Here is a 26,541-nt window from a genome sequence, read left to right on the forward strand (position 1 = left end):
ACTGATGATGGCACAAAGGTGCTGAAACAAGTTTGAGTCTATATGAAAAAATAGTGTTTTGCATAACAGTGTTTTTACATATTAGTATCATTAGAAGCAAATTGTGTGTTTCCTTCATAAGATGTTTGGGCTACCATATGACATGTACAAGACAAGAGTGAATGCTTCTAGGAGCAAAAGCAACATTATTTCATTGTTTTTTGTGATCATATTATTGGAAGGGATAAAGGCAGTTTTCAATAAATTTCACACAGCTCATATGCATCTTTCATGTTTTTAATATTAAACTGTGTGATAATTTCATACAATTATATACAGGTCTCAGTAATTTTTGTATTACTGTTGAACAGATTATCATATTTGTATGTAAAGCACTTGTAACAAACAGTATTTACACATACAAACATTCTAACATACAATGATTACCTATGTGTGACTATTCCTAATGTTCTGGATATTTACACCAAAATATTGACTATGGTCATTCAGTAGAGCTCTGACAATGAAGCTCATTGTGACCCAGTAATCAAGGAGAATACAATTTGCTCCTCCTGATCAAATAAATGACTACAGCACACTCATACAACAATTTTAAATACAAGATACCAAGATAATTCTCACCAACTGCCACAACTTTTTTTAAAATTTTCTTTCCAGTAAGTCTGCATATATAATAGTATACACATATATTCACATTAGCAGATCATTATATGCTGATTATTTTTGTCATCTTATCATTTAGACACAATCTATCTAACAATAATAAATTCCTTTGCAGCACACAGCCATCAGTACAAATGATGGATTTGCAAAACATTCATCCTCTAGCAACACTAAACCTAAATGCTTTTCATGAAACAAGCTCTCACATTTAAACATCTTTTGCTCACAGCCTTAATTCTAAAATTATCTGATGCTCTCAGCATTAATTTATTGAACAGTAATAAGATACTCAACACTTCAGTAGTACATTTTGCATGAAGTGGATTTTCCTGTTAATCAAGGGAAACATACATTCTCTTCATATTCACAGAGCAATTTGTAATACACTTTGGACCTAGATGTAATATCAGATTATAATACCAGAACGGTATCCTGACACATCTGCTGCCACTTTTCTGTGGCAAATAACAGTTCTCTTTGGATATAATGCCCATGTATTTCACTAATATAATTTACAACATATTTAAACAGTCAGCTTGTCTTTTATTACAGTAGATTTACAGACACATAAATTGTGTTAGTAATATTTTTTATTGTTACTAAGAAGATTTTCTCTCATAACTATCTTTGGCAACAGGCAGGCATTTTAATCTATAACTAACACATAATATTATGGTGCATATTCACACAGATGGGTTAACTACTTAACTTAAACAAAGATATAAATAAAGGAACTGCACTGCATATACTCAAACTGTGAGATCATAGTGTGTCCAACCGAATCTCTGGTGAAGAATAAAAATGCCATACAGATATAATATATAGTTACTGGTCCTAGATTTTTGAGCCACTAAAATAGTGGTTGGTTTACAAACATGAACACATCAAAAATAGTTAAAAGTGTGTAAAACTCTCAACACAAACAACTGATGGCAATTACTGTAGTGGAATAGTGATGCAGTGTTTACCACACTGATGCACTGCCAACGTTTCTTGGGGTTGGTCCCATTATCGGTGGGATTTTCCCAATCCAACACATTTAAGAAAGCAATATATTTCAGTCTAGGACTAGAAAATAAACATAAATACAAATAAAAAATTGACAGCACATATAAAATTGATTAATAAATTACAGTCTCTCATATGACACCAAGGATACTGAATTCTAGAGTTGAACTGATTGGGAAAGTGTTTGATCAAAAGCAATAGGATGGAGAAATCTTTGTAATGTGTCTCCATATTAAATTACTGGAGTACTACAGAAAGATACAATATGAGTATATTTGAAATGAATAATATGGTAATACTAAAATATTCCACAGAATAAAAGTAATTTCTGGTTTCCACTCCTGTTCAGTAATTGAAGATGTGGGCATGTGAATGTGACTGTTGAAGAATCTGCAGAGTGTAGCTTTTACTAAAAGGAATGGGCACATTGCAACATGTATCTGTTGTTTACAATGAAAACATAAGTTTCAGTTGTTTGGATGTATGTCCATTCTGTGCAGAAACTCTTTCTTTGGTAAATATGTGCAGACTGCACACGTGGCAATATAAGAGTAAACTTCAGAAATATACACTGTACAAATGTTGTTAAGGTCTACTTGACTATCAGTATTCCACCAGCACACAGAGTTGATTGCAAAATGTCTGTGCACTGTCCACTCTCACACCCCCCCCCCCCTCTACCCAAACACACACAAACACATGAAGCATACAACAGACTCAATGACTCTCTGGCAATGGCAGACACTACGTGGGATTTCACTCAAAATTATTGGGATCAACAGTCGACTTCCATTCCAGTATTCGTCATTTTGTCTTTCAGGACAGCTGTCATCTGAAACCACGTAAAAGGTAACCAGTTTTAGCCACAAAAGGTACGGCATCTTAGTGGTCAATCAGGGCACCAACACTTGCAGCCTCTCATTCTCCTTCAAGACATCGGTGCTGAGCTTGCTGCTGTGACTCGCGTCGTCTCAGGAAGGCTATAACAGCGAGATACATTAGGGTCGGGTTTCGCTAACGACTCCTCAGAGGGTAAGTGTGAGGTATACTGTAGGAGCACATCCATACATGTAGAGAGAGCAATCACTTGTCGCTTGCCCAGCCCATCAGTCGCTGTTCGCCAGTGACCCTCAGGATCACGCAGCAGCAGCGGTCGGTGGTGGCGACTGCGAGTCCTCTCCCGCGTCGTCCTCCAAGGCCAGAGGCGCTGCGGTGGCGTCTACGTCTGCGCCTGCGTGGCACCCCTCCCTGGTGCGCACGCGCATCTCTGACCAGGCGACGGCGATCCACTCGTTGCGGCTCGCGTCGAACCACGTGAGACCGAGGTTGTAGCGGCCGTTGAGGTTGGCGTGCTGGCAGTGCGAGAACCACCAGCCGCCCTCGTAGTTGGCGGCGCAGTGCGTGTTGCTGATGTCGAGGTCGCGGTCGATGGCGGAGAACTGCATGCGCTGCTGGTACTCGAGCGCGTCGCTGGCGTTGCCGCGGTAGTTGGCCACGTGCAGGCGGTAGCCGTCCGACGCCGGCCCCACGTGGAACTCGCCGTACTCGGCGTGCCAGCGCTTACCGTAGATGTCGCGCAGGTCGACGCGGAGGCTGGAGCAGTTGGCCGCCGTCAGCCGGTGCAGCGCCTCGTTGCCCAGCCAGAACTCGCCTGCAACACACACAGCGCACTCTCAGACTCTCTGCCTCTCCCTCTCCCTCTCTCTCTCTCTCTCTCTTTCTCTCTCTCTTTCTCTCTACACATACTCCAAGTCGCTCCACGCTTCTATCTTTCACTGTAACTCTAACAGCGAAGGAAGCCAATTCGAATGAAGCACATAATAACGACTTTCAGAGACCACTACCATTTGCAGAATTTATTGACTTGCATGAAATATTAAATGAAGCAACCTGTTTCGAGGATTACACCTCTTTTTCAGGCCACAGTGGCAATATGGAAACGTGCCTTGGAGGAAACACAAATCTTCCTCCATGGCCAAGAGTAGAAAAGCGAGATCCTTAACAAAACTCCAGATTTCAAGAACTCATATTTCTTCATCAAATTCTACCCTAATAAAATACAGGCTGTCCGAAAAGACTTTCCCTGATTACATAAATTGATAACTCAGGCTAGAAGTAAGACACGAATATAAAAACTTGTGTCGAATTGTTTACAACTATCAAAGTGTTTTTTTCCGTTTCAGGTTCGCAGTACGTAAGTAGTGGATGAGGTTCAGTGCCCAAGAAGCCATGTTAACCAATCAGGAGAAGGTACAGTGTGTCCTGTGGTACCATGAGACACGATCACCAACCACAGTGCAGAGACACTTCCAGTCAACATTTGGAAGGAATCCACCTGATATCAAGAGAATTAAAGCCTGGAATGAGAAGTTCAAGAACACAGGATTGGTTGCTGACCTTCCGAGGTCTGGTCGACCGAGAACCTCAGCAGACAGGGCGAAAGCTGTAAGGCAGTCTTTTCTGCGAAGTCCGAAGAAATCGGTGCGCAGGGCCTCACGTGAATTACAAATGCCGAAAAGCTCTCTCCATGACATTTTACACAAACGTTTATTGTTTCGTGCATACAAAGTGCAAATCGTTCTAGCCTTGTTGCTCAATGACAGCACACGTCGATATGACTTTGCGGTCGAAATGCTATCACATATTGAGGACGATGATGGTTATCTCAGACGAATTGCCTTTTCCGACGAAGCGACCGTTTTTGTCAGTGGAGTAGTGAATCGCCATAATGTGCGCATTTGGGGTCACAACCCCCTGGCGAGGTCATGGAGTGCACCAGAGGCAGTCCAAAGGTGAATGTTTGGTGCGCACTATTGCACGATCGAATTATCGGGCCATTCTTCTTCGCTGAGGCTACCATCACATCTGCAGTGTATCTGGACATGTTGCAACAGTATGCTGTTCCTCAGCTGCTTCAGTATCACCCCGATGTCTTGTTTCAGCAAGACGGTGCACCGTCTCATTGGGGTTTGGACGTCCGCGCCTATCTCGATATGACCTTCCCTGGGCGATGGATTGGTCGTGATGGGCCAACGGTTTGGCCTCCACGCTCTCCTGACATAACCCCACTAGACTTCTCTTTATGGGGTTATGTCAAGGACGAGGTCTACCGAACCCGTGTACCAGATCTAGAAACCCTGCGGCAACGGATAACCACAGTCGTTGAATCGATCCCTCCAGTGATGTTGGCTAATGCGTGGACGGAAATTGAATATCGCCTAGATGTGCTACGTGCTACCAAGGGTGCTCATGTGGAAGTTTACTGATGTATGAAAAAAACTTTGATAGTTTGTAAAGAATTAGACACCAATTTCATATTTGTATCTTACTTCTAGCTTGAGTTATCAATTTATGTAATCAGGGAAAGACTTTTCGGACACCTTGTATAAATACGTACAAATGAGGTATATACTGGGTGAGTCAAACCGGACTTCACAAATTTGGAACGATATAGAAATTTATTGAGATAACTTACAGAATCGGTAGATGCGTTATTTTGTAACACACGACCTCAAGTTTGAATCACCTAGCATATCAGTACTCCATTCCGCCACCACGAGCTGCAGCGTAGTGAACAGTTACAATGGCTACCTTTTGTGGTGCGGAGTGTGCTCGCTGTGTTTCGAATTCATAAACGATCTCTGCAACAACTGTTCGGTGTAAATTTCGTACCGAATTTACTCTTAGCACAAGAACTTTATTGAGACATGTGTTCACTGCGACATGACAAATGAGAAGGTCGCTCACGTGCTGATGATTATGTCGGACATGTCAGCCAGAGCTCTGCCTGTATTCCACAACAGTCACCGGGACGTGCGTCTCGTGAGACTGGCATTAGACAAAAGATTGTTTGGCGAGTACTGTGTAGACGTTTACACTTGAAACCATACAGATTTACAATGGCACAACACATTAGTGATGGAGATATGGTTGCTGTGGGGAATTCTGTGCTGAAGTGTTGCCTCGAATAGAGGACGACGAGACATTTGTGAACACGATAATCTTTAGCGTTCAGTCAACAGTTCACATCAGCGGCATGGTGAAAACCCATAACTGCAGTATATGGGACAGCGAAAATCCACATGCAGCACTGAAACACATTCGTGACAGCCCCAAAGTTAATGTGTTTTATGTCCTTATAAAACTGAAAGTATACGGTCCTTTATTCTTCACGGAGAAAACTGTCTCTGGTATTGTGTATCTGGATGTGCTTGAAAACTTTTTGATTCCACAGATCGATGAATATGACTGAGGTGGGATGGTTTACTACCAACAAGACGGTACACCACCTCATTTCCTCAAGGAAGTGCGAGGTTTCGTCGACAATCGCTTCCCAGGTCGTTGGAATGTCCTTGAGGAACCAATCGCTTGACCATCTTGCTCCCCTGACTTGACACCACCGGATTTCATTCTCTAGGTTTGCATTAAGGACCCTGTGTATGTTCGTCCCCTACCAAACAATTTAACCGACCGGAAAAATCGAATATACTGTGCTGTTCTAGAATTTACGTCCGGCTTGCAGCAAAGAGAGTGGGAAGAAATTCATTACCGGTACGATGTTTACCGCATCACAAATGGTAGTCACATCGAATCAAAATGACACTTGACACTTTCGTGTGAAACTTAAGGTTCTCTACTAAAGAATAACACATCTACCAGTTCTGTAAGCTATCGCAGTGAATTTCCATATCGCTTCAAAATTGTAAAGTTTTTTTTTACTCATTCTGTATGTGAATCTGTATTCCAATAACTATATCTTTGAAATTCCTTAAAACAATTTTCACACTGTGGCTTTTAACACCAAGTTCTCACAGTCTCTCTTATTGTTTCCTATTTCGTCGTCCACCATCAAAGATGTTACGTAAGAGAGATGTGCGTAAGACATTTTAAGTGACTGATAACACGAGGATCGACACATCAATAGCTAAACCGAAACAAGCTTTGGGTTTTTGACGGCCATCTTGTTTCCACCATACAGTAGAATTGATTGCGATGTCGCGCCTGAAGTATGAAGTATGAAGTTTATGAAACTGATGACCAAGATCCAAGACGCCATAGCAATGGAGGCAACTGAACACACCACAAGAAGACAGTCATTTCATATCAACAAAGTGAGTGAATATTTAAAAAATTTTATGTGAACAGCAGACCAGCTCAAGAAGTGTATATTCCCCTCATATTAGCATTTCCGTCCCTTTAGAAGCAGGATGGCTACAATACATGCCAAGAGCGTACTTAAAAATATCTGTGTGTGCTTTTGTGAAATGTTTTTGTATTGCCATTATAGTCCGAATACGAGGTTTATAATTCGAAATATGTTGTTTTATTAAATAATTTAAATAAGTCAACAAATTCTGTTACGTAGCTGTCCCTAAAAAGTTTTTCATATTTTTGAAAGAGTCACTGTCGATTAACAGTCATTATGGTTCTGAATTGTTCAACCCAATAATTTGCTATTACAATTTGGCAAGTTTTCACTGCGGCAATTGTTGGTAAAAAGTTATCTTTACATCAGGTGCGTCTGTTTACTGTTAAAAATTCAGACATTCTAGAACTTTAATCCCCATCCTCATCGTCAAGTGATCTCGTTACTATGAACGTACTTCTGATCACGTAATTCTTCCGAGGATTTCTCAGAATAACCATTCACGCCCTTTGTTCAAACATAAACAACACTATCATTCACGAAGAAATTAAACTTAAGGTACTTTTCAGTCAGCAGGCTAGTACAAGGTGTTATTAAAATTGCGATAAGGTTAAAAGAGTGTGCTCAAAGGAAGTTTGATACCGAACGGTGCCTGTCACGAGTAGCGCTTTGATCTACTGAGCTTTCCATATATGCGTCACATTTGAGTTGAAGCTTTATTCTGCTTCCACCTCTACTCTACTTACCAAACTCCACAGACAAGAGCCTGGATTACCCCTACAAGACAGTAGAACGCCTTTTACACAGTCGATGGGCTGTTTCAACAGCATGAGGTTGAATGAACGTTAAGGAATCCAGGTACATAACTTCGAAATGTACGTTTCTTAGAGAACACTAGCTAATTAATACGAAACGTGACAATGAGTCGTAGCAAATTACGTATTTAACCTGATATTACTAAAACTCTCGTAAAATTTACGACTACAGTAGGGTATAAAACAGTTCATTTCGTACTTAATTTGGTATGTAACGTACCATTCGAGATCTAATAATGGTAGTTAACTAATGCATAACCTATAAATTATGACTTCCTTTGATTAAGTGTGGAGTAGTGAACGTATGATGGTTTTGTAGCAACGTGACGTTCCTGCCCCCCCCCCCCCCCCTGTTTAGTTTCTTGGATTAAGAAATTAAAATGCATCTGACCATTCCAAGAATATAAAAAGCAGTTTATTTATCACACTCTCCTTGTTTGTGACATTCACTTAATCTTTACAATCCTAGTACATGAAAGACCTAGCTAATATTATTCACATACGCTTTCTCTACGATTTTTCTCTCGATTGTTTACTTCACTGCCGTACTAACTGCTGGACATAGACTACACCTCCTCTACCGATTCGTACTCTTGTGAACACTTTTCCACAGACGTAGTACAGTATTTGATGCTTCTAATTTTCTCTGAACTCGTCATTCACCCCCTCCCTCGTCGCCGTTTCATCGCCACAGAATGCTATTTTCCAGACAGTCCATTTCCTGGAGTTCATTAAATTCTACGATTGCCGCACTTAACAAGTTGTTTTGCTCACGTATGACTGCATTGTGTCTGTTGAAATAGAGGTGCCTCGATTCATATTTCCAAAATGTGAATGACAGCTTCCCTAAATAGTAACACATTCACAGATACAGAAAGGTCAGTGCGAGAAACGTAATTTTCGCCGTTTCTGTGTGTAGATGGCGTTCGTTCGCGACTGAAAAGGCGACATTTCGGGACAAAAACGGCCGCGAGTGCTAGGGGCGGCCGCTGTCCAGTATCCGCGATTGCAGCCGGCGGCGGCGCTAGCACAGACAAGGGCTGCGGCTGGCGCCATTGAGTGGCCTGAAAGCGGCGGCTGCTGCTGCTGCTGCTGCCGCTGGTGTGGAGACACAAAAGAGAGCCGCCGGCGGCAACAGTGGCAGTCCTAATTATGCGAGCTCCCACACACAACCCACGCGTGCGGACATTTTACCTGCCAACTGTTCAGATAAGCGAGCGCACACAGCTACTGCGCGCATCCGTTTCGTCTTCATTGTGTTGGCCACGAGGCTATAACGCGGACTTCTTCTTTGTCACTTGTTTTTGGGTGGTCGCACCTGTCTGCACATACATTCTCAGCGCTTTCAGCATTATGTGTTTGAACTGAACTCCATCCGAACAGGCTTTGGAAGGTCCAACGGTACCGATCGACCCCCATGACATCCTAAGCCGATCGTCGTCACTGGATGCGGATATGGAAGGGCACGTGGTCAGCACACCGCTCTCCCTGCCGTTGTCAGTTCTCATTGACCAGAGCCACTACTTCTTAAACAATTAGCTCCTCCGGTGGCCTCACGAGGACTGAGTGCACCCCACTTGCCAAGCGTTCTCGGCCGACCCGGACGGTCACACATCCAACTGCTATGAAAGTCTGACAGCGATTAGCTTCGGTATTCTGACGGCGACAGGTGTTACCACTGCGGCAATGCTGTTGGCTCTTACGTACATGTGCCATCAAAACTGTAGCATTCCATAACGCAAAGGAAATAATAGGAGAAACATTGCGAAAATGTAAAAACCCTACGGGTTAGCCGAGACCGCTAATGCGCTGCTTCCTAGATTTGGGTAGGCGCGCCGGCCCCGGATCGAATCCGCCCGGCGGCTTAACGACGGAGGCCGGTATGCCGGCCAGCCTGGATGTGGTTTTTAGGCGGTGTTCCACATCCCACTAGGTGAATACCGGGCTGGTCGGCACGTCCCGCCTCAGTTACACGGCTCGCAGACATCTGAAAGCATTCGCACTACTCCATGGATTACACTTGACACAGACAGTTGGGATACACTGATTCCGTCCCGGGGGATACGGGGTGGCGGCAGGAAGGGCTACCGGCCACCCCTAAAATTAACCTTGCCAAATCCGATTAACCATGCCGATCCTGCGTCATTTCGGGAAAAAGGCACAAGCAAAAGAAAGAAAGAAAGATTGCGAAAATGTAAAAGAAGCTAACGTAGAGTCCGCCGCTCGTGGTCTCGCGGTAGCGTTCTCGCTTCCCGAGCACGGGGTCCCGGGTTCGATTCCCGGCGGGGTCAGGGATTTTCACCTGCCTCGAGATGACTGGGTGTTTGTGTTGTCCTCATCATTTCATCATCATCCAGGAAAGTGGCGAAATTGGACTGAGCGAAGGTTGGGCAATTGTACGGGCGCTGATAACCACGCAGTTGAGCGCCCCACAAAACCAAACATCATCATCATCATCACGCTAACGTAGATGTTGAGTGTGATACTGACGTCGTTGCAGGACGATTACTGTTCACAATATACACCGTCCGTCCAAACGTTCAGAGAGTGATTTCGTTCCTGGCGTATGAGCATCGTCAGCGCAGTATTTACGGTGACAGCTTGAACTAACGATTGTAAACAATAGACACGCATTCGAGCAGTCGTTGTGAGCGGGCGCTGTTAAGTTGTGGACGTGCGGCCCTAGTGTGTCGTCGTTGTTCCATAAATCGCAGTGCAGCAACATCCCTAAATGAAGTGCTCAGGGCCATATCTAGAATGTTTCGAAGAAGGTAGAAGTGTGCACGAAGTTTGTTCCGCACACCCTGACCCCCGAAAAAAATACAACGTCGCGTCGACAGCTGCAGCATCCTCTCTTAATTGCAAAACATGGACAATTTTTTTCTGGAAAAAAATCATCAGCTGTGACGAGACTTGGTGTTATCAATACGAGCCAATCAAAAAACGAAATGCAGAAATTCACCCGAAGGGTCAACACTTTGACACTTGGACGAAATAACCGACATTTATGCCAATGTGATGCGTGAGTCGAAGATCCCACAATTATACGAAGTTTATATGCGTTGAATTCACGTAAGGAGGGGGGGAGGGAGGGATGAAGACTATGTGCACCGCCTGAAGAACTAAAATCCCCATCTTAACTTCAGAAAGAAAGTTTCACATATCATCCCACACTAAAACCACTGTGCAATAAAAATGGCGCATTCTCAGAAGAGACTATATGTTCCGGGTTTCCTGCACAGTTCTGGTATGGTATAGATGATAGGTGCATCACAGTGTGTGAATGAAATGCCGCGACAACTGGCAACATACTCTAAAGTTGCAGAAATTTATAAGGAGTATCGAAACTCGCTGTTGTACGATATTAATTTTTATTCTCTTCACTTTCACCACAGATCCGTTTCAGTTAAACTGCCATGGTCCAGTGAGTACGATGTGGATGACATTAGTCTCGTTGTACATATTATGAATTGCTAGTTACGTATGTGTTCTCTAGATAGACTGACATTCTGTAACAACTGTATTTTGACGGTCGTTCTGTATTTGACAAATTAATGTTGTAATTAGTTTGTTATCCAGTTTTGTAGCTATGATATCATGTGTTTACTAAAACAAACACTGTTATGCAGATGACGTTTATATTATTTAGTTGTTCCACGATCGCTATAAATGTATACTCATATACTACTATGAACATACAGCAACCATTGATATACACATGACCAACTCTATAACAGTGCTTATACTTTGTAAACATATGACATTGCAGCAACAGAACTGTCAAATTACTGTCATAACAAATTAATTACCACCGTAATTCAGCACATATAGAACGACAGCTAAATATACTTGCCGACAATGTAATATGAATCTCAGACCATCTAGACTATGGGACTTAACATCGTAGGTCATCAGTCCCCTAGAACTTAGAAATACTTAAACCTAACTAACCTAAGGACATCACACACATCCATGCCCGAGGCAGGATTCGAACCTGCGACCGAAGCAGTCCCGCGGTTCCGGACTGCAGCGCCTAGAACCGCACGGCCACCGCGGCCGGCCTCATTTCCTGTATTCTCCTTTCTTGTCGTCTTGCTGTTGTCCACCATTCACTTCTATAAGTAAGGGTTGGTACTGTTATTGTTTTATAAAACTTCAGCTGGGTTTATTTACTGGCTTTATATTTTTTTAAATAATAATTTAGAACTTAAAAAAAGTGTTTATGTCTTGGTATCGAGGAAGCTAATTCGGGAGAGTGAACAAAAAAATAATGAAAAAGCGTCTGCATCAGTGCAGTACTTTATGAGCGGTCCGCCCCCGGTAGCTGAGTGGTCAGCGCGACAGAATGTCAATCCTAAGGGCCCGGGTTCAATCCCCAGCTGGGTCGGACATTTTCTCTGTTCAGGGATTGGGTGTTGTGTTGTCCTAATCATCCTCATTTCATCCCCATCGACGCGCGAGTCGCCGAAGTGGCGTCAAATCGAAAGACTTGCACCCGGCGAACGGTCTACCCGACTGGAGGCCCTAGTCACACGACATTTATTTATTTTACTTTATGAGCTGCTACGCTACGTTCTAGGAGAGGCAGTGGACTACTGACCGGCGGGTGAGCCGAAGCCGGCGGCGTACTCGTGCCAGCGACGGTTGAAGTCCTCGGAGCCGTCGACGCGGCGCTGCACGACGGTCCAGCCGCGGTCGCACCACGCCAGCAGCGGCCGCGACAGCCCGTCCGGGCTCAGCAGCTGCAGGCCGGAGGCGTCGCCCGCCGCCGCCGCCGAGCAGTCTGCCAACACACAACGCACCGCGCCGTCAGCCAAACAGGCGGACAACCAGCTGTGGCTGCGCGCACTTCACAGGGTGTAAATACACCGACACACACTCTCAATGTAAGCAGTAGCCGAGGTAGTAGCAAGGCGGCGTTGTACACAGCCATCCCCGGCACCCCAGCTCCGCGTGTTGTTCAGCCAGCACACAGCGCAGGCAGTAAAGGTAATTTTCAGACAAGAATTAAAGGTCAGAGAGGAAAAATAAATGCTTTAATGTTGCCTATGACAACCGTTATTTCGTCAGGGTCGAAGAAGAACTTGGAAGACTGTAAGTAGGCTGTTTAGGTTTTTATGTTGGTAACGCCACGTAGCGCTCTATATGAAAATCACCGACTGTGCTGTGTGCAGTCTGTGGCTGGTTTGCATTGTTGGAATTTGCTATTGTAGTGTTGGGCAGTTGGCTGTTAAACAGCGCGTAGCGTTGCGCAATTGGAGGTGAGCCGCCAGCAGTGGTGGATGTGGGGAGACAGATGGCAGAGTTCTGAGAGCGGGTGATCTGGACGTGTGTCCATCGGAGACAGTAAATTTGTAAGACTGGATGTCATGAACTGATATATATATATATATATATATATATATATATATATATATATATATATATATTATGACTTTTGAACACTATTAAGGTAAATACATTGTTTATTCCTTATCAAAATCTTTCATTTGCTAACTATGCCTATCAGTAGTTAGAATCTTTTATTTAGCTGGCAGTATTGGCACACGCTGTATTGCAGTAGTTTGAGTAACGAAGATTTTTGTGAGGTAAGTCATTCATGAAAGGTATAGATTATTGTTAGTCAGGGCCATTCTTTTGTTGGGATTTTTGAAAGTCAGATTGCGTTGCGCTAAAAATATTGTGTGTCAGTTTAAGCACGGTCATTTATAATTTTTCTAAGGAGACGTTTCAATATCAATCGAATGATACGCATAGTGTCTAGATAGTGAATTATAAGATGAACATCAACGAAAGTAAAGTGAATTATAACAGAACATCAACGAAAGTAAAAGAGTTAGTAGTAGAATTAAATTAGGGAATTGTAGTATGAAATGAGGTACTGTAAATAGTGTACGAGTTTTGCTATTTGGGTAGCAACATAACTGACGATGGCTGAAGTAGAGAGGATATAAAATGCAGCCTCGTTATAGTACGAAAAGCCTTCCCTTAAAAGAGGAATTTTTCAACATCTGTATAAGGAAATCTCCAGACTGACTAAATCATAATAACCTAGTCCAAACAGCTCATGATAAAATTTAGTAAATCTGGTGAGGGTTTGATCCTATACTGTAGGTGTCATTGAAGAAAGCATTTTTCGAAATTCCACATGTAAGTGTGTGAAATAGGGGATGAAAATTTTTAACAAAATTTCACTTCTCGATTAGATACAAAGAAATACGTGTTAGGGGATTAAAGTAGCTACGCAAATATCACAAAAAGAACGCAAAAGACACGATTTAAAGAAAATCTTGACTGTAACTACCAGAATCGTTTTCTGATCAGAAGCACATTCGCAAAACACCATGCATCTATGGTCTTAATTAGCGTGAAAAGTTTGGAAAGAATTGCAATTTGTGAACAACACAGAAATTCCATTAAAGCAAAACAAAAATATCTGTGCACGCCATAAAGTCAGGAAGGACATTTGCAACAATGGCCGAAGAACTGGACAATTTTATATGGCAAGGCGCTTCATACCCTCAAGAATTTTATTGAAAATGATGATTTAGTTTTGGTCACGGTGGGACAGGAGCCCATCCAATTCTTGTGTTGTTGTTGTGGTCTTCAGGCTGAAGACTGGTTTCACGCACCTATCCATGTGAGTCTATTATGTGTTATGTATCATCGTCCCTTGACAAAACTAACAAACTGGTCAGTCTCTTATCAAAATCACACCTGGCCAGGCAAATATCCAGGTTTATTGTGTAAGAGGGTAAGAAGGCCAAAGACTTTTACTGTCCCTCCCACAACACCCCCCCCCCCCCCAAATGTAACTTACCTCGCCCACACTCATCACGCCATAAATGCCCATCATTTTAATTACAATATCAGTACAAGAAGTAAAATGTATTAGTATAATCACAATACATTTTTATATCAGTGTTTCGTACAGTGTTTTCAGATTTTTTGCGGCGGATGACATGACCCCCATGGCAATGCTCCCGACCTTGCCATACCTTCCAGATCCACACCTTAACCTAGCTTAACTGAAACATCTTCGTGGAAGGAGAACATTTTTATTCGTTGTAATGATAGATGCCACGTCAAGATCGCGAATGACTAAGCTTATATTTCTAATATACCACAGAATTTTCCAAAGCTACCATCATGAAAGTTGATCCTAAAGACCAAACAAACGGAAAAATTCAACTCAATTTTAAAAAATTTTCTGTTTAAGATCCTATCAAACCTAATGAGTTAAATTAAAGTTACCATTTACTAATAATAATATATAAATCTATCTCATTATGAGTCATGAAAACTAAAAGTGTCTTCTTATTATTAATACCACAGTCCTTCAGTTCCGTGCAATGGTTCCGCTAAGCAAACGCAGGAATTCGGTTTGCAAAGTTCTTGCGCGATGTCTCCATGGTAACGGCGCACTCAGGTGAATCCCGCTCTCAACGCACAGCTACGGGCGGCGCGCCGCTCCCATCTTGCAGTAATGTTTGGAGGACGTTATTTACGGCGGCAAGTGCTCGCTCCTCTTAAATCAAATATACGCCACCGCAACTATGGCAACATTCAGGGGGAGAACTCGCCCGTCTCAGCACCGGCAGCCCATTTACATAGAGAACGGAACTCTGCACTGCAAATAGTATAAAACTCACTCCGGCGTTTTGGAGCGCAATTCAGGGTGGCAGTAACACTGTGATGGAATCCCGTTTGCTTTCGTAGAATCCACGTCGCTTCGAAACGAGTTCCAGGCAACTAACTATTCATGCAGTTTGTGAACAAAAGGAATAGAGCCGAATGGAATTGTGAGTAGTTTTGTCAGTTGTCACATCCACTTTATTACAGCGTGCATTATGAATTTCTGAGATGGTGTAACATTAAAATTCATCATTTAGTTAGGAATTATAATGTTGATGTGTGCGGCAAAATAACGAGCAGTTCCCTCTCATAGAGATGAAACTGAGTATCTTCTAATACGCTATTAACTACTATATAAAATTTACTTAAGTTGGAAAATACATTTTATTTCCTTCAGTAGTTTTATGTTTCCAGTTTAACCACGAAAATACGTTGTTTTTTTTTTAAGTAATTCGAAGTAATGACAATGCGTTAAATTTTTTTTGTAAGTATCGACAGAACATCAGTATTATCGAAAGGGAACCTTCTCGGTTGCGAAAGAGTCATGCCTTTGCCTGCCGTGGTTAAAATGTATCTGTCAGCTACGCTTACCTAAGAAATTGTGTATGCAACACAGAAATTTCTCAATGTGAAAGCTGTAAGCCACAACTCTGAAAGTAAAAAATGAAAGGCACAATCCAAAACTGGCGCACGTTTCACTTTTCCCTTCGCGTGTAAGGTCTCATCCGCCTCTCGACCAGATGAACACATTCATGACTACTACAAGTAGTGTGGTATGACGCTAAAGTAACCTGCGTCTAATTAGATAATAACAAAAATAATACTTCAGCAAATACAGAAATAAATTGTGTTTTGCGGTTTTGCAGACTAAGTTTCAAGTTTATAACACTACTGGGTACAGCTTGCTATTCGGCTAGGTAGAGGATGAAAAGAAATGCTCATAACATACTTCGAAGTGTTTCCAGAGGTAAAGCTACAGCAGTATGTTTTGGACTGTGGACAAGTGAAATCTGATCAATAATATAGCATTTCCTGTAATCTGTTGTCGGACGCCAAATGCTATAATATACTATTACAACCTGTTTTCACTAACAACTTCTGACATTATTTGGCAGTATATAAACAGGGTGTATCATAATCATTGGCCTAAACGCATACAGTTGAAAGTACACGATACTAGAAGCAAAAAAGTCTCAGTAAACATAGGGTCGAATATGCATACCTTAAGAGCTACGAGCAATTTTTCATCTTCGATACTGTGAAACAAATTTCTTCTACTGCAAGTTCTTTGCTTTCCATATTTTGGTAATTGCTAGTATGGACCAAAGTAAGAAAAAAATGTCCAGCAAACATGTGCTCTAAAACGCATACCTTAAAAGTTACGAGCACTTGATCATTAGAAGAGTTGTGTTTCAAAGTAGGAAAGATGAACAAGTGTTCATAGCTCTGAAGGAATGCAATTTAGAACACATGTTTACTGGACTTTTTTCTTTTTTTGGTCCATAATACCAGTTCCCAAAATACGGAAAACAAAGAACTTGCGGTAGAAGAGTATTGCTTCGTACTATCGAAGATGAAAAATTGCTCGTGGCTCTTAAAGTATGCATTTTCGACCCCGTGTTTACTGAGACTGTTTTGCTTCTAGTGTCGTGTACTTTCAACCGTATGCGTTTACGTCACATACAGGGTGATCAGTTAATGTCTGAAAAGCTTGTAGGAATGTTGCAGGGCACGTTGCACTGAGACATAAATGTGAAGAAAAAAAATTCGATATGTTGCGGCGTTCCCGAGTTATTTAATGCTGAAAGGAGACAAGTGAGAGAGCCGCGCGCTCACATTCAAGTGGCCAGCCAGGGGCGGTGTTGCCCAACGAACATATTACTTCCTCCCACACACATCTCATGCAATGACCACGAAAAGAAAGATGGAGAAATGTTAGCTAATATAGATTCTTATCGACAATCATTCCTCCCACGCGACATCCGCGAGTTGAACAGGGAAGAGGGGGATCATTTAGTGGTACCAGAAGCACCCCCCCCCCTTTCACACACTGTTAGGTGGCATGCGGAACGTGGCGTAGATGTATATGATCTATCGCGGCCTTTACTTGAAATAATTTAGAAAATCCGCAGTAAACCTTAACCACGACGGCCGGACAGAGCAAATTCCACACTCCCGAATACTAGGTCAATGGCTCCACAACTGCACTGCCCCATTCGGTTGGACCCTATCGTACAGTGTCCTTCGATATATACACAATTTGATGCAGAACTTGCTTACAACGTAAGTTATATTAGGCATGTAACGACAGAACGAGAACAGGCGACGGAAGTGCTCTTGTGTAACGGGTAAAAGACAGTGGTACCAAAAGAACCTTCTGGCGCACATCGTAAGGTGTCTTGCAGTGAGCAGGTCTAGATGTAGACCTAGCGGTGTGTAGGACGGAACTAGAACAGGAGGCGCATGTGATCTCTGTGAAAGATTAATATGGATGGCGGTGTATATGTCCGGAGGAGACACGGCAGAGGAGGGACGGCAATATCGCCTGTCGGTGGGTGGTGGGGATCTGTGGGGCAGTAGGGGTGTTTGTGGGGTTGGTGCTGGTGTTTGTGTGGGTGGTGTGGGCGGAGGAGCGCCAGAAGGCCGCCTTCGGCTGCCGGCGGGGCCTCCACGTAGGGCCGTGTTTGCGGCGACCGCACTTGCGGCGAAATTGTTTGTCTTTCCGGAGCTGGCGGGGAACTCGCTCCGTCGCCACGGCCGAGAAACGCGTTTCCAGAAGTGGGCACGTATGCGTGCCGTCCGCCGTTTGGTGGCGAGATGAGCTTCTGCGAACCTCCCGTCAACACGGCGGCACGGTGGAAAGCCCGACAGGTCAATGTGCGTTCATTAGATGCCGAGCACTCGCGTCAACAAAGACAGGGGGTAGGGAGTTTCTTAATAATGCAACTATCTCGTTCAGCGAAGTTCATATTACATTTTTACCATCATTAAGAAAGAGAGGAAAACTCACAAATGGTGTTTTCGTAGAGGGAACATCTTTTCCAGTCCCGTTCTAAAGAAAAGTGTCGTAAAATTTGAAACACTTCGCGGACGTGGCAATATGTCGAAATTGATACTTTTGGCTAACTGCCGGTAACTCTACAGTAATATAGGCGAGAATTTAGAAATTGTCGTGCAGATCGGCAAGACATAAGGGCGGCTGCGGCTCTTAGTGAGTGTGTGCTGACCTTTGGGCAGGCCGGCCACGATGCGGCGGTAGTCCCTCTGCACGGCCGTCAGCTGCTGCACCAGCTGCACCACGCCGCTGTCGTTGCCGCTTCCGCTGCCGCTGGCTCCCAGCACGTAGTTGGCCGTCGCGTTCTCCACCTGCAACAGCGCAAAGACCGGCTCTCACCCTCACTGTGCATACAAATCTATTACCAGCAGATGATTCGCGATAAGATACAGCTTTGTGCCCAACAGAAATTCGAAGCCCTATCTATCTTTCATACGACCACAGCCCTACCAGCTACACTACCCGGATATGGGTAACGGAGCTACTCAAAGCTTAAATTTGCTTTTGATACCCATTTTGTAGTAACAGACGGAAAGTCATCGAGTAGAACAGAAGTAAACTGGCTCCAGGAACACTCTTCTGAGTTTAAACACTTCCGCTGGCCACCAAACTCCCTAGACATGAACATTATTGAGCATATCAGGGATGCCTTGCAACGTACTGTTCAGAAGAGGTTTCCACCCCCTCGTACTCTTACGGATTTATGGACAGCCCTGCAGGATTCATGGTGGCAGTTCCCTCCAGCACTACCTCAGACGTTAGTCGAGTCCATGCCACGTAGTGCTGCGGCACTTCTGCGTGCTCGCGGGCGTCCTACACGATGTTAGGTAGGTGTACCTGCTTTCTTGGCTCTTCAGATGTTTGAAACTTGAAAAGGTCTCTAGGATCATGTAGTTTCATCTGATTAAAAGCATTAGAAGGATTGAAATGTCCCTGATGGTTCGTTATGCATTTGACATCCAACGACCACTTCACGATCGAGTTCACTGAGCTGACGTGAACGACCCATTCCGCTGTTACTACTTTACCCACAACCCACTGCTTCCAGCCTCCTTTTTTACTGTAGGGTCCGCCACTTGTGACATCTAGTGGTGAGTTCCGCGTTACATAGGGACGTCCGGATACTTTTGATCATATGGTATACATCAGATATGTGTCAGATATTGCGCTGTTTCTCTCAGGTCGATTTGAAAAGTGGGGTGAAAAAGCTTTTCACATTGCCAATACACCGGCACTTCAATTCCATTTGCGTTGCACAGATAGCCACTGTCCCGCTGCGACGCTACTCTGGAGGGATCGGCGCAGGTTTGCCTAAGGTGAAGGCGTGGCGCGTCCGTGGTGGAGGTGGCAGTGGTGGCAGCGGCGGCGGCGCTCCGGAATGCAATCTCGCGCCGAGAATAAGGGAGGCCGCCTTCCGCAGCAGACGCATTCCTCTGCCGGGCCGCCGTGTAATTCCGCCGGAATATTCGCCGCGAAATCCGCAGCCATACAGTAGCGGCCCACCCAGGGCGGGAATTCGCCGGCGAATCAGGCGTGGCGCCGCTTCCTGAGAATTGGCGCCCATTTTCCGCGTGGAAGCAATTTCTCTGGCGACGGGACGACACGAACCGCCCTGTCGGCCGCGCATTCTCCGCTGGCGCCAGTCGCCGGACTAGCTCGACGCGGCGAGTGGCAGGTGTTTTTCTGGCGACAGTGACGCACGCGGTCGCATTAAGGGGCGCGTCGCCGCGACGCTGAGCGATGCCGCCCGCTATGTTATCCGGCAGCCGCTCTTCCCACAGTCGCTCCCAAAGAAACTCTGCGCTGGTGAGACTGATGCACGTAGCTGACTAGCGACGTATATTCTTCGCGTCCTTTCACATGAAACGGCGCAGTCTGGGATTGGCTATTGTGTCACCAGTAGCGTAGTTTATGGCCGCACCCAATAGTTCCTCTTCCTTATGACTGTGGTGGACGCAAAAGCCTGTTTCCGGTGTCTGGAGCATGGCGGCTACGTTCATGCTTTTTTTTTAATTATTATTATTATTAAGAGGTGAAGCCCCTGCACGCCCACACCGGCATTATGGCCAAATGGCCAACTCAATAGGTCTACTGCCATCTCCGCATAAGGATTAGTTTTCACTAAAGTGAAGTGTCGCAGGATGTGGGTACTGCGATGTTTGCGTACGTCTGGTTAAGGTTAACGATTAATACGCGCTCATCTGGAGATAGATTGGGTCGAAGTCGAACGAAGGGTAGCGGTTTGCAGGGCAGAGGAAAAAAAGTGCTAACGCAAGAGCCAAGGGAAAAAATCCTCTGCGTTAGTTAGATCGGGTGGTAAGAGCAGTAGCGGATGTCTTGCTGCCTGCGATAGGTCGTGCAAGGGTAGGCTTTGTTAGTAGTGGGTATCATGCATGTCGATACCTTTGACGTTGTGCGGTGGTATTGCCTGGACGTTCGTCCTGGACATCGAGGGCCGATCTTCCCGAAATCTTTCTAAATGGGCTTTCAAAAAGAAAAAGTCGATATCCCCGCTAATGTAGTCACAAAATTTCGAAATTTAATTTACCTTCTGAATTATACTGTCTGGCCATACGGAATGTCTTTCACTAATGGTAAGAGGACTGGAAGGCGCCTCAGCTTTTCAGCGACAGATATCACGACTAAGGCCAGACTTTTATCCCGCGTAGACCCTGGTTTCGCGATGTTCGCCTATCCACATGGCAGATATCCACTGTGTACCGTATGAACTTCAACGATGGAACTTTTCGGATGCACTTTCATCTAACCAGACTTACTTCAGCTCAATTCTGTGACTGCACCAACACAGCAGAGATGTCATTAGTCGTATGCTGTTTACAAGTGCGAAATGGGAGAGGCACACACAATCGTATTTGCAACAACTGCAACTTCTGAATATAGAGCTTCCTACTTGTGCCGACATTCTAATTTCTTTAAGTGATCCCGCAAACAATTAAAAGCTTTTTAATAGTTTGTAATAATAACGCAGCACTGTGAATTACATTAACCGCCGATTTATGTTAACACAATAGTATATATACAGTTATTTCAAATTATTCATTGAACGTATGTAACTCTATTGCTCCTACTGTTTTCGTTTTATTTTTTAAATTTGAGGCACCAGAATAATTAACTCTGTTACATTGTCCTGTAAAATTCTACACAGCTTACCAAATACCTTTCTTAAATATGTACTTCTATTTGCACCTTCACGATTTCGCGGCGCAATGATTGCACCATGAAATTTCGAGCATAGTCGTGTGTAAATTACACTTCTTCTAACATTTCGGCCGAATACCTTTCGGACATCTTCAGAGTGAGGCGAGATTTGTTGAAGTATGTACTTCTATGTTTGTTTATATTCTTGGCACTACATACTTTTAATCTTTAATATAGTTAATGTTCTTCCATTGCTTCCTTTAAATTACCAAACCTATTGATTAATATTTTACATGCATGACAATCAACAGCAGCCTCTCCGTTTTGTGCTGTATGCCATTCGGGATGTTTGCACTTCACGTTCTGAAGTCGAGCGTTTGTGAACACTCGTGATCAACGAAGTTGCTTTTCAAATACATAAACATTACAAAAATCGAAATTGTGTTTTTTTGTTGTTGACAAATGTGTCATTCAGTTTAGTCCTTTTCCTGTTTTAGGTGAGAGTTGAGTTAGACTATGACCTCACATCGATAAAGTGGGCAGAGGCCTCACACCTAATCGCGAAGGTGAAGATGATCTTCAATGAACAAAGTGAACTTGCAGAGGTTTAATTCAAGTCAGTTAATGCCATTTGAGCATGGTGTTTCCGTGTGATTTTTGCCCTATCATCATCATTTACTGCGTTAACGGGTCTTTAAGGTTTACAGTAGGAAACGAAAGAAAAAATCACGCTAGAGAAGGAACGTCTAGCACGTTTTCCAGGAGGTTGAGCACGGAGGGCTCTGTTAGAAAAGGATCGATCAGCTCGAAAGATGTGGTCAAACAACTGTAGTCTCTTCCGTCCTAATATTTGGTCAGTGCGTGGCTTTAGAAACCGCTGGTACAGGTCTCCTTTTGTTCTTCGTTCTGATTTACCTTCCATGGTGTTGCAGACGGGTCCATAGATCTGTCGTAGTACCATCCTCTCGAAGGCACAAATTAATCATTCAGTCGTTGGTGGTTTCAGAACCATATAAAAGTACAGCCCGTACCAGTCTCACGGGAATCATATTCTTCTGTAATATTGTTCAGATAAAGAACGTGCGATGCACTTCTTTCGTCACTTCACTTTCATTATTTTATTATATAGCATGTACGGCATTCTTGGATTCTTTCGAAGGTATGTCCGTCGACAGCAAAGGAAGGAAGGAAGGAGATCTTGATGGCGTGATACGACGAGATATTTTGTTTTATCATCATTGACCATCAGCCCCGTTTTCTATTTACTGTTGAAAAATCGGGACGTATTAGCGCAAGCTTGCTCCCAGTTGGCGCTAAGAATCATAATATCATCAGTAAATGGCAGGATTAGGTCTGCTCCCATCATTTCCATTTCTATGATTCGACCAGTGTCGCGGCTTACTTTCTCCAGAACCAAGTTGAATAGGTTGGCGCCAGATGATCTCTGTGCCTCAGTCCATTTAGAATATTCAGTGGTAGCGATTGTTGCCCTAAAGACAAACAGTGTAGATGTGCTGTTATGGAGACTATACGCGGAAGTTGTTAGGAGCCAGTCGGAGGTGGTTTATGGACAGTTAGCGGTGTCTATTTCCCAGTGCAATGGACTTTCTAAAGTAGTTAATATTTTTTTGAAAGTATTAAGACAAATAGAGCGCTTTTATTGGCTTCCATGAAGTTTAGACCTGTCTTCCGGGTCAACGTGATGGTTGTGACATTTATTTAGACCGATGTGGAAGATAGTATAATAGCCCAGGGAAAAAAATTTTCGAATTAAATTAGCGAAGCAGCACGTAGAGTAATGTGTCTTGCACATTACATATCGCCAACAGTTCACCGATTCTGGCCGCGGGATGTAGTGAGTCGCTTCGAAAGCTTCGAGGGCGAAAGACGTGAACGATTCACGTGTCGCAAACAAGAGTTAAATGAAAATGATGAGGCTACCTTTCCGACTATGCAGCGTCGTTAGAAGCGGAGCACTTGATCCAGCCGCCTTTAAAGCAACATCGCAGTAATCGCATTAAGTAATTGAGAAAACAGGTCTCGAAAGTAAGACGGAGGTTTGAATCCTCTCTCATAATCACTGCGCTACACCCACAGGTGATATTATTAAGCTTTGCTTTATTAAATGGAAGAATTAAATCTGTCAGATGTAACTCAGCAAGTGAATCGGAGAGTGTGCCAACAACTCTGTGGAGGCGAAAACGACTGTGCAGACAACCACAGAAAAATTGAGAATAGATTAATTCCATCTGTTAAGGACACTCTATGCGATTCGCCTAAAAAGACACTACAGAGACCTTCGTCGAATTTTTCGGTCAAACCATATATACAGGGTGTTACAAAAAGGTACGGCCAAACTTTCAGGAAACATTCCTCACACACAAAGAAAGAAAATATGTTATTTGGACATGTGTCCGGAAACGCTTACTTTCCATGTTAGAGCTCATTTTATTACTTCTCTTCAAATCACATCAATCATGGAATGGAAACACACAGCAACAGAACGTACCAGCGTGACTTCAAAAACTTTGTTACAGGAAATGTTCAAAATGTCCTCCGTTAGCGAGGATACATCCATCCACCCTCCGTCGCATGGAATCCCTGATGCGCTGATGCAGCCCTGGAGAATGGCGTATTGTATCACAGCCGTCCACAATACGAGCACGAAGAGTCTCTACATTTGGTACCGGTGTTGCGTAGACAAGAGCTTTCAAATGCCCCCATAAATGAAAGTCAAGAGGGTTGAGGTCAGGAGAGCGTGGAGGCCATGGAATTGGTCCGCCTCTACCAATCCATCGGCCACCGAATCTGTTGTTGAGAAGCGTACGAACACTTCGACTGAAATGTGCAGGAGCTCCATCGTGCATGAACCACATGTTGTGTCGTACTTGTAAAGGCATATGTTCTAGCAGCGCAGGTAGAGTATCCCGTATGAAATCATGATAACGTGCTCCACTGAGCGTAGGTGACTGACGAAACTAAAATGAGCTCTAACATGGAAATTAAGCGTTTCCGGACACATGTCCACATAACATCTTTTCTTTATTTGTGTGTGAGGAATGTTCCTGAAAGTTTGGCCGTACCTTTTTGTAACACCCTGTATATGTACGGAATCCACATTTGTTTGCGAACGACAGTACTGCAGACAATTTTATGACCACAGCTAGTCCCTTTGACCGATAAGAGCCACGCGGGGTAGCCGCGCGGTCACGGGCGGCTTGTCACGGTTCGCGCGGCTCACCCCGTCGGAGGTTCGAGTCCTCCCTCTGGCGTGGGTGTGTCTGTTGTCCATAGCATAAGTTGGTTTAAGTTAGATAAAATAGTATGTAAGTCTAGGGACCGATGACCTCAGCAGTTTGCTCCCATAGAACCTTACCACAAATTTCCAAATGATAAAAGTTAAAAATATAAACGGGATTTTGTTCTCTTACAACAAGCAGTTTTGCTCTCTGAACTCTTATGATCACGACTCTGAGTTTACTTTGCACAGCCCCGTAACACATTTACTTTGTAGAGCTCTTTAACACAAAGAATGGATACTTGTGGTCTGCGTCGCCCGCCTCTGCACAAAACGTTTTATTAAAGCAATATTCGGCTCGCCGACAGTTGCAGACGAAGTTCCCTGAGAGCTACAAGGGTTTCCGAGAGCACCTTAAGAGGCGCCTTAGAAGGGCGGAGCGCTGCGAACTTGTTCATTCGTGAAATGTGCCGCCGCCGACAATAACGCGCTGCTATAACCGTTAGGCCCTCACGCAGCCCGTGGGCCTGGCGCGGACCGCGCCCACCGTCTCGGGCACCGCTCCAAAGCGGACGCCGCAGAACTGTTAGCCGGGTTCACGCATGGCCGAGCCGCCCAAAGATAGCACCTCCTGCACCCAGCACGGACTTTGGCGGAGGAGGGGGTGAAGGGGACACGAACAGCTCCTGTCTATCGACCACGTATATACTGCGCTTTAGAAAGCTCGGTGAGAGATTAATGAAATGAGGTACTTCTGATCAGTTAACTGCCTTTTTGATTTGGATAACGTGTGCGAACTTCGATTAATCAGAACAAGTAGATGAACAAATGAAGACGAAATTGTATAGTCCAGAAATAGACAGCGTAGTGATTGCAAAAATCTTCATATTGTCTTTTTTTTCCAGAAAATCCGTAATCAACGACTGTATAAAAAATTTCATTGTACGCCTGGACTACATGTATTTCTAAAGTGATGGTCAACTTCAGTTTTTCGAGCAGCCTTCAGATCTGATTACACCTTCTACAAGAGTAACCAACCGAACAGTACAGAAATATATATTTTTTAAAATAATTTTCATTCTCTTGGTACAGTGGTCTTTTGGAGTAATGACCAACGTGGAATCAGAGGACGGAGGGAGTCGCAGTTCGGAGTACTTCCATCCCAATATTTTCCTTATAACCACGGCAAACCTTCCGAAAACCTTAGACAGAAATGATGGATGGGAACTGTATTTTATTTGTACACTCTCTGGTCGAAATTATCCGGACATCAATTAATTGACATTAATATGACGAACGTCCACTTTTCACCTTTACGACAGCTTGAACTCTACTGGGGAGACGTTCAGTGATGTGTACGAGTGTTCGTGGAGGACTTGCCGACTGATCTTCCTGAAGAGTCGAAACTACAAAACACAGTGACGTTGGACGCTGGGGCGTGTCGACGTTCTAACTCATCCCGAAGATGTTCCACGGGGTTCACATGGGGATTCTGCGCAGGCCAATCCGTTTCAGTAATGTTATTGTCCACAAACCATTGCCTAACAGAAGCTGCTTTATGTCAGGCTCTATTGTTTTACTGTTACAAATAATCATCCTCCCGGACCTGTTTCTCTACTGTGTGCAGTGCAAAATGCTATATGAAATACGTTCATACCCGTTTCTTCAGCGCAGTAAGGGGACCTCACAATGAATTCGAGACAACATGTAATCTCTTAGATTTACCGAGTGATTCGTTGTCATCTCTCTGAGGTCGGGTGTTCCGCCGGTTGTCGCTTCTTCCCAACACGGCGATAAAATATCCCCGTACTGAACATCGCCT

The 26,541-nt window shown here is 43.9% G+C and overlaps 1 protein-coding gene across 1 annotated transcript in view; it reads right to left on the reverse strand.

Annotated features, from left to right (window-relative positions):
• Positions 1-258: 258 nt before the first annotated feature.
• Positions 259-26,541, reverse strand: part of LOC126188157 (protein scabrous-like) — a 164,368-nt gene continuing 138,085 nt past the window's right edge. Inside the window, exons 5-7 of the mRNA XM_049929671.1 lie at positions 18,495-18,633; positions 12,233-12,415; positions 259-3,322 (exon numbers count right to left, since the gene is read on the reverse strand). Coding sequence (XP_049785628.1) covers positions 2,808-3,322; positions 12,233-12,415; positions 18,495-18,633 — 837 coding nt within the window. The 3' untranslated portion in view covers positions 259-2,807. The remainder of the gene's footprint in view (positions 3,323-12,232; positions 12,416-18,494; positions 18,634-26,541) is intronic.

The sequence above is a fragment of the Schistocerca cancellata genome, chromosome 1 (genome assembly GCF_023864275.1).
Source record: "Schistocerca cancellata isolate TAMUIC-IGC-003103 chromosome 1, iqSchCanc2.1, whole genome shotgun sequence".
NCBI classification, from domain to species: Eukaryota; Metazoa; Arthropoda; class Insecta; order Orthoptera; family Acrididae; genus Schistocerca; species Schistocerca cancellata.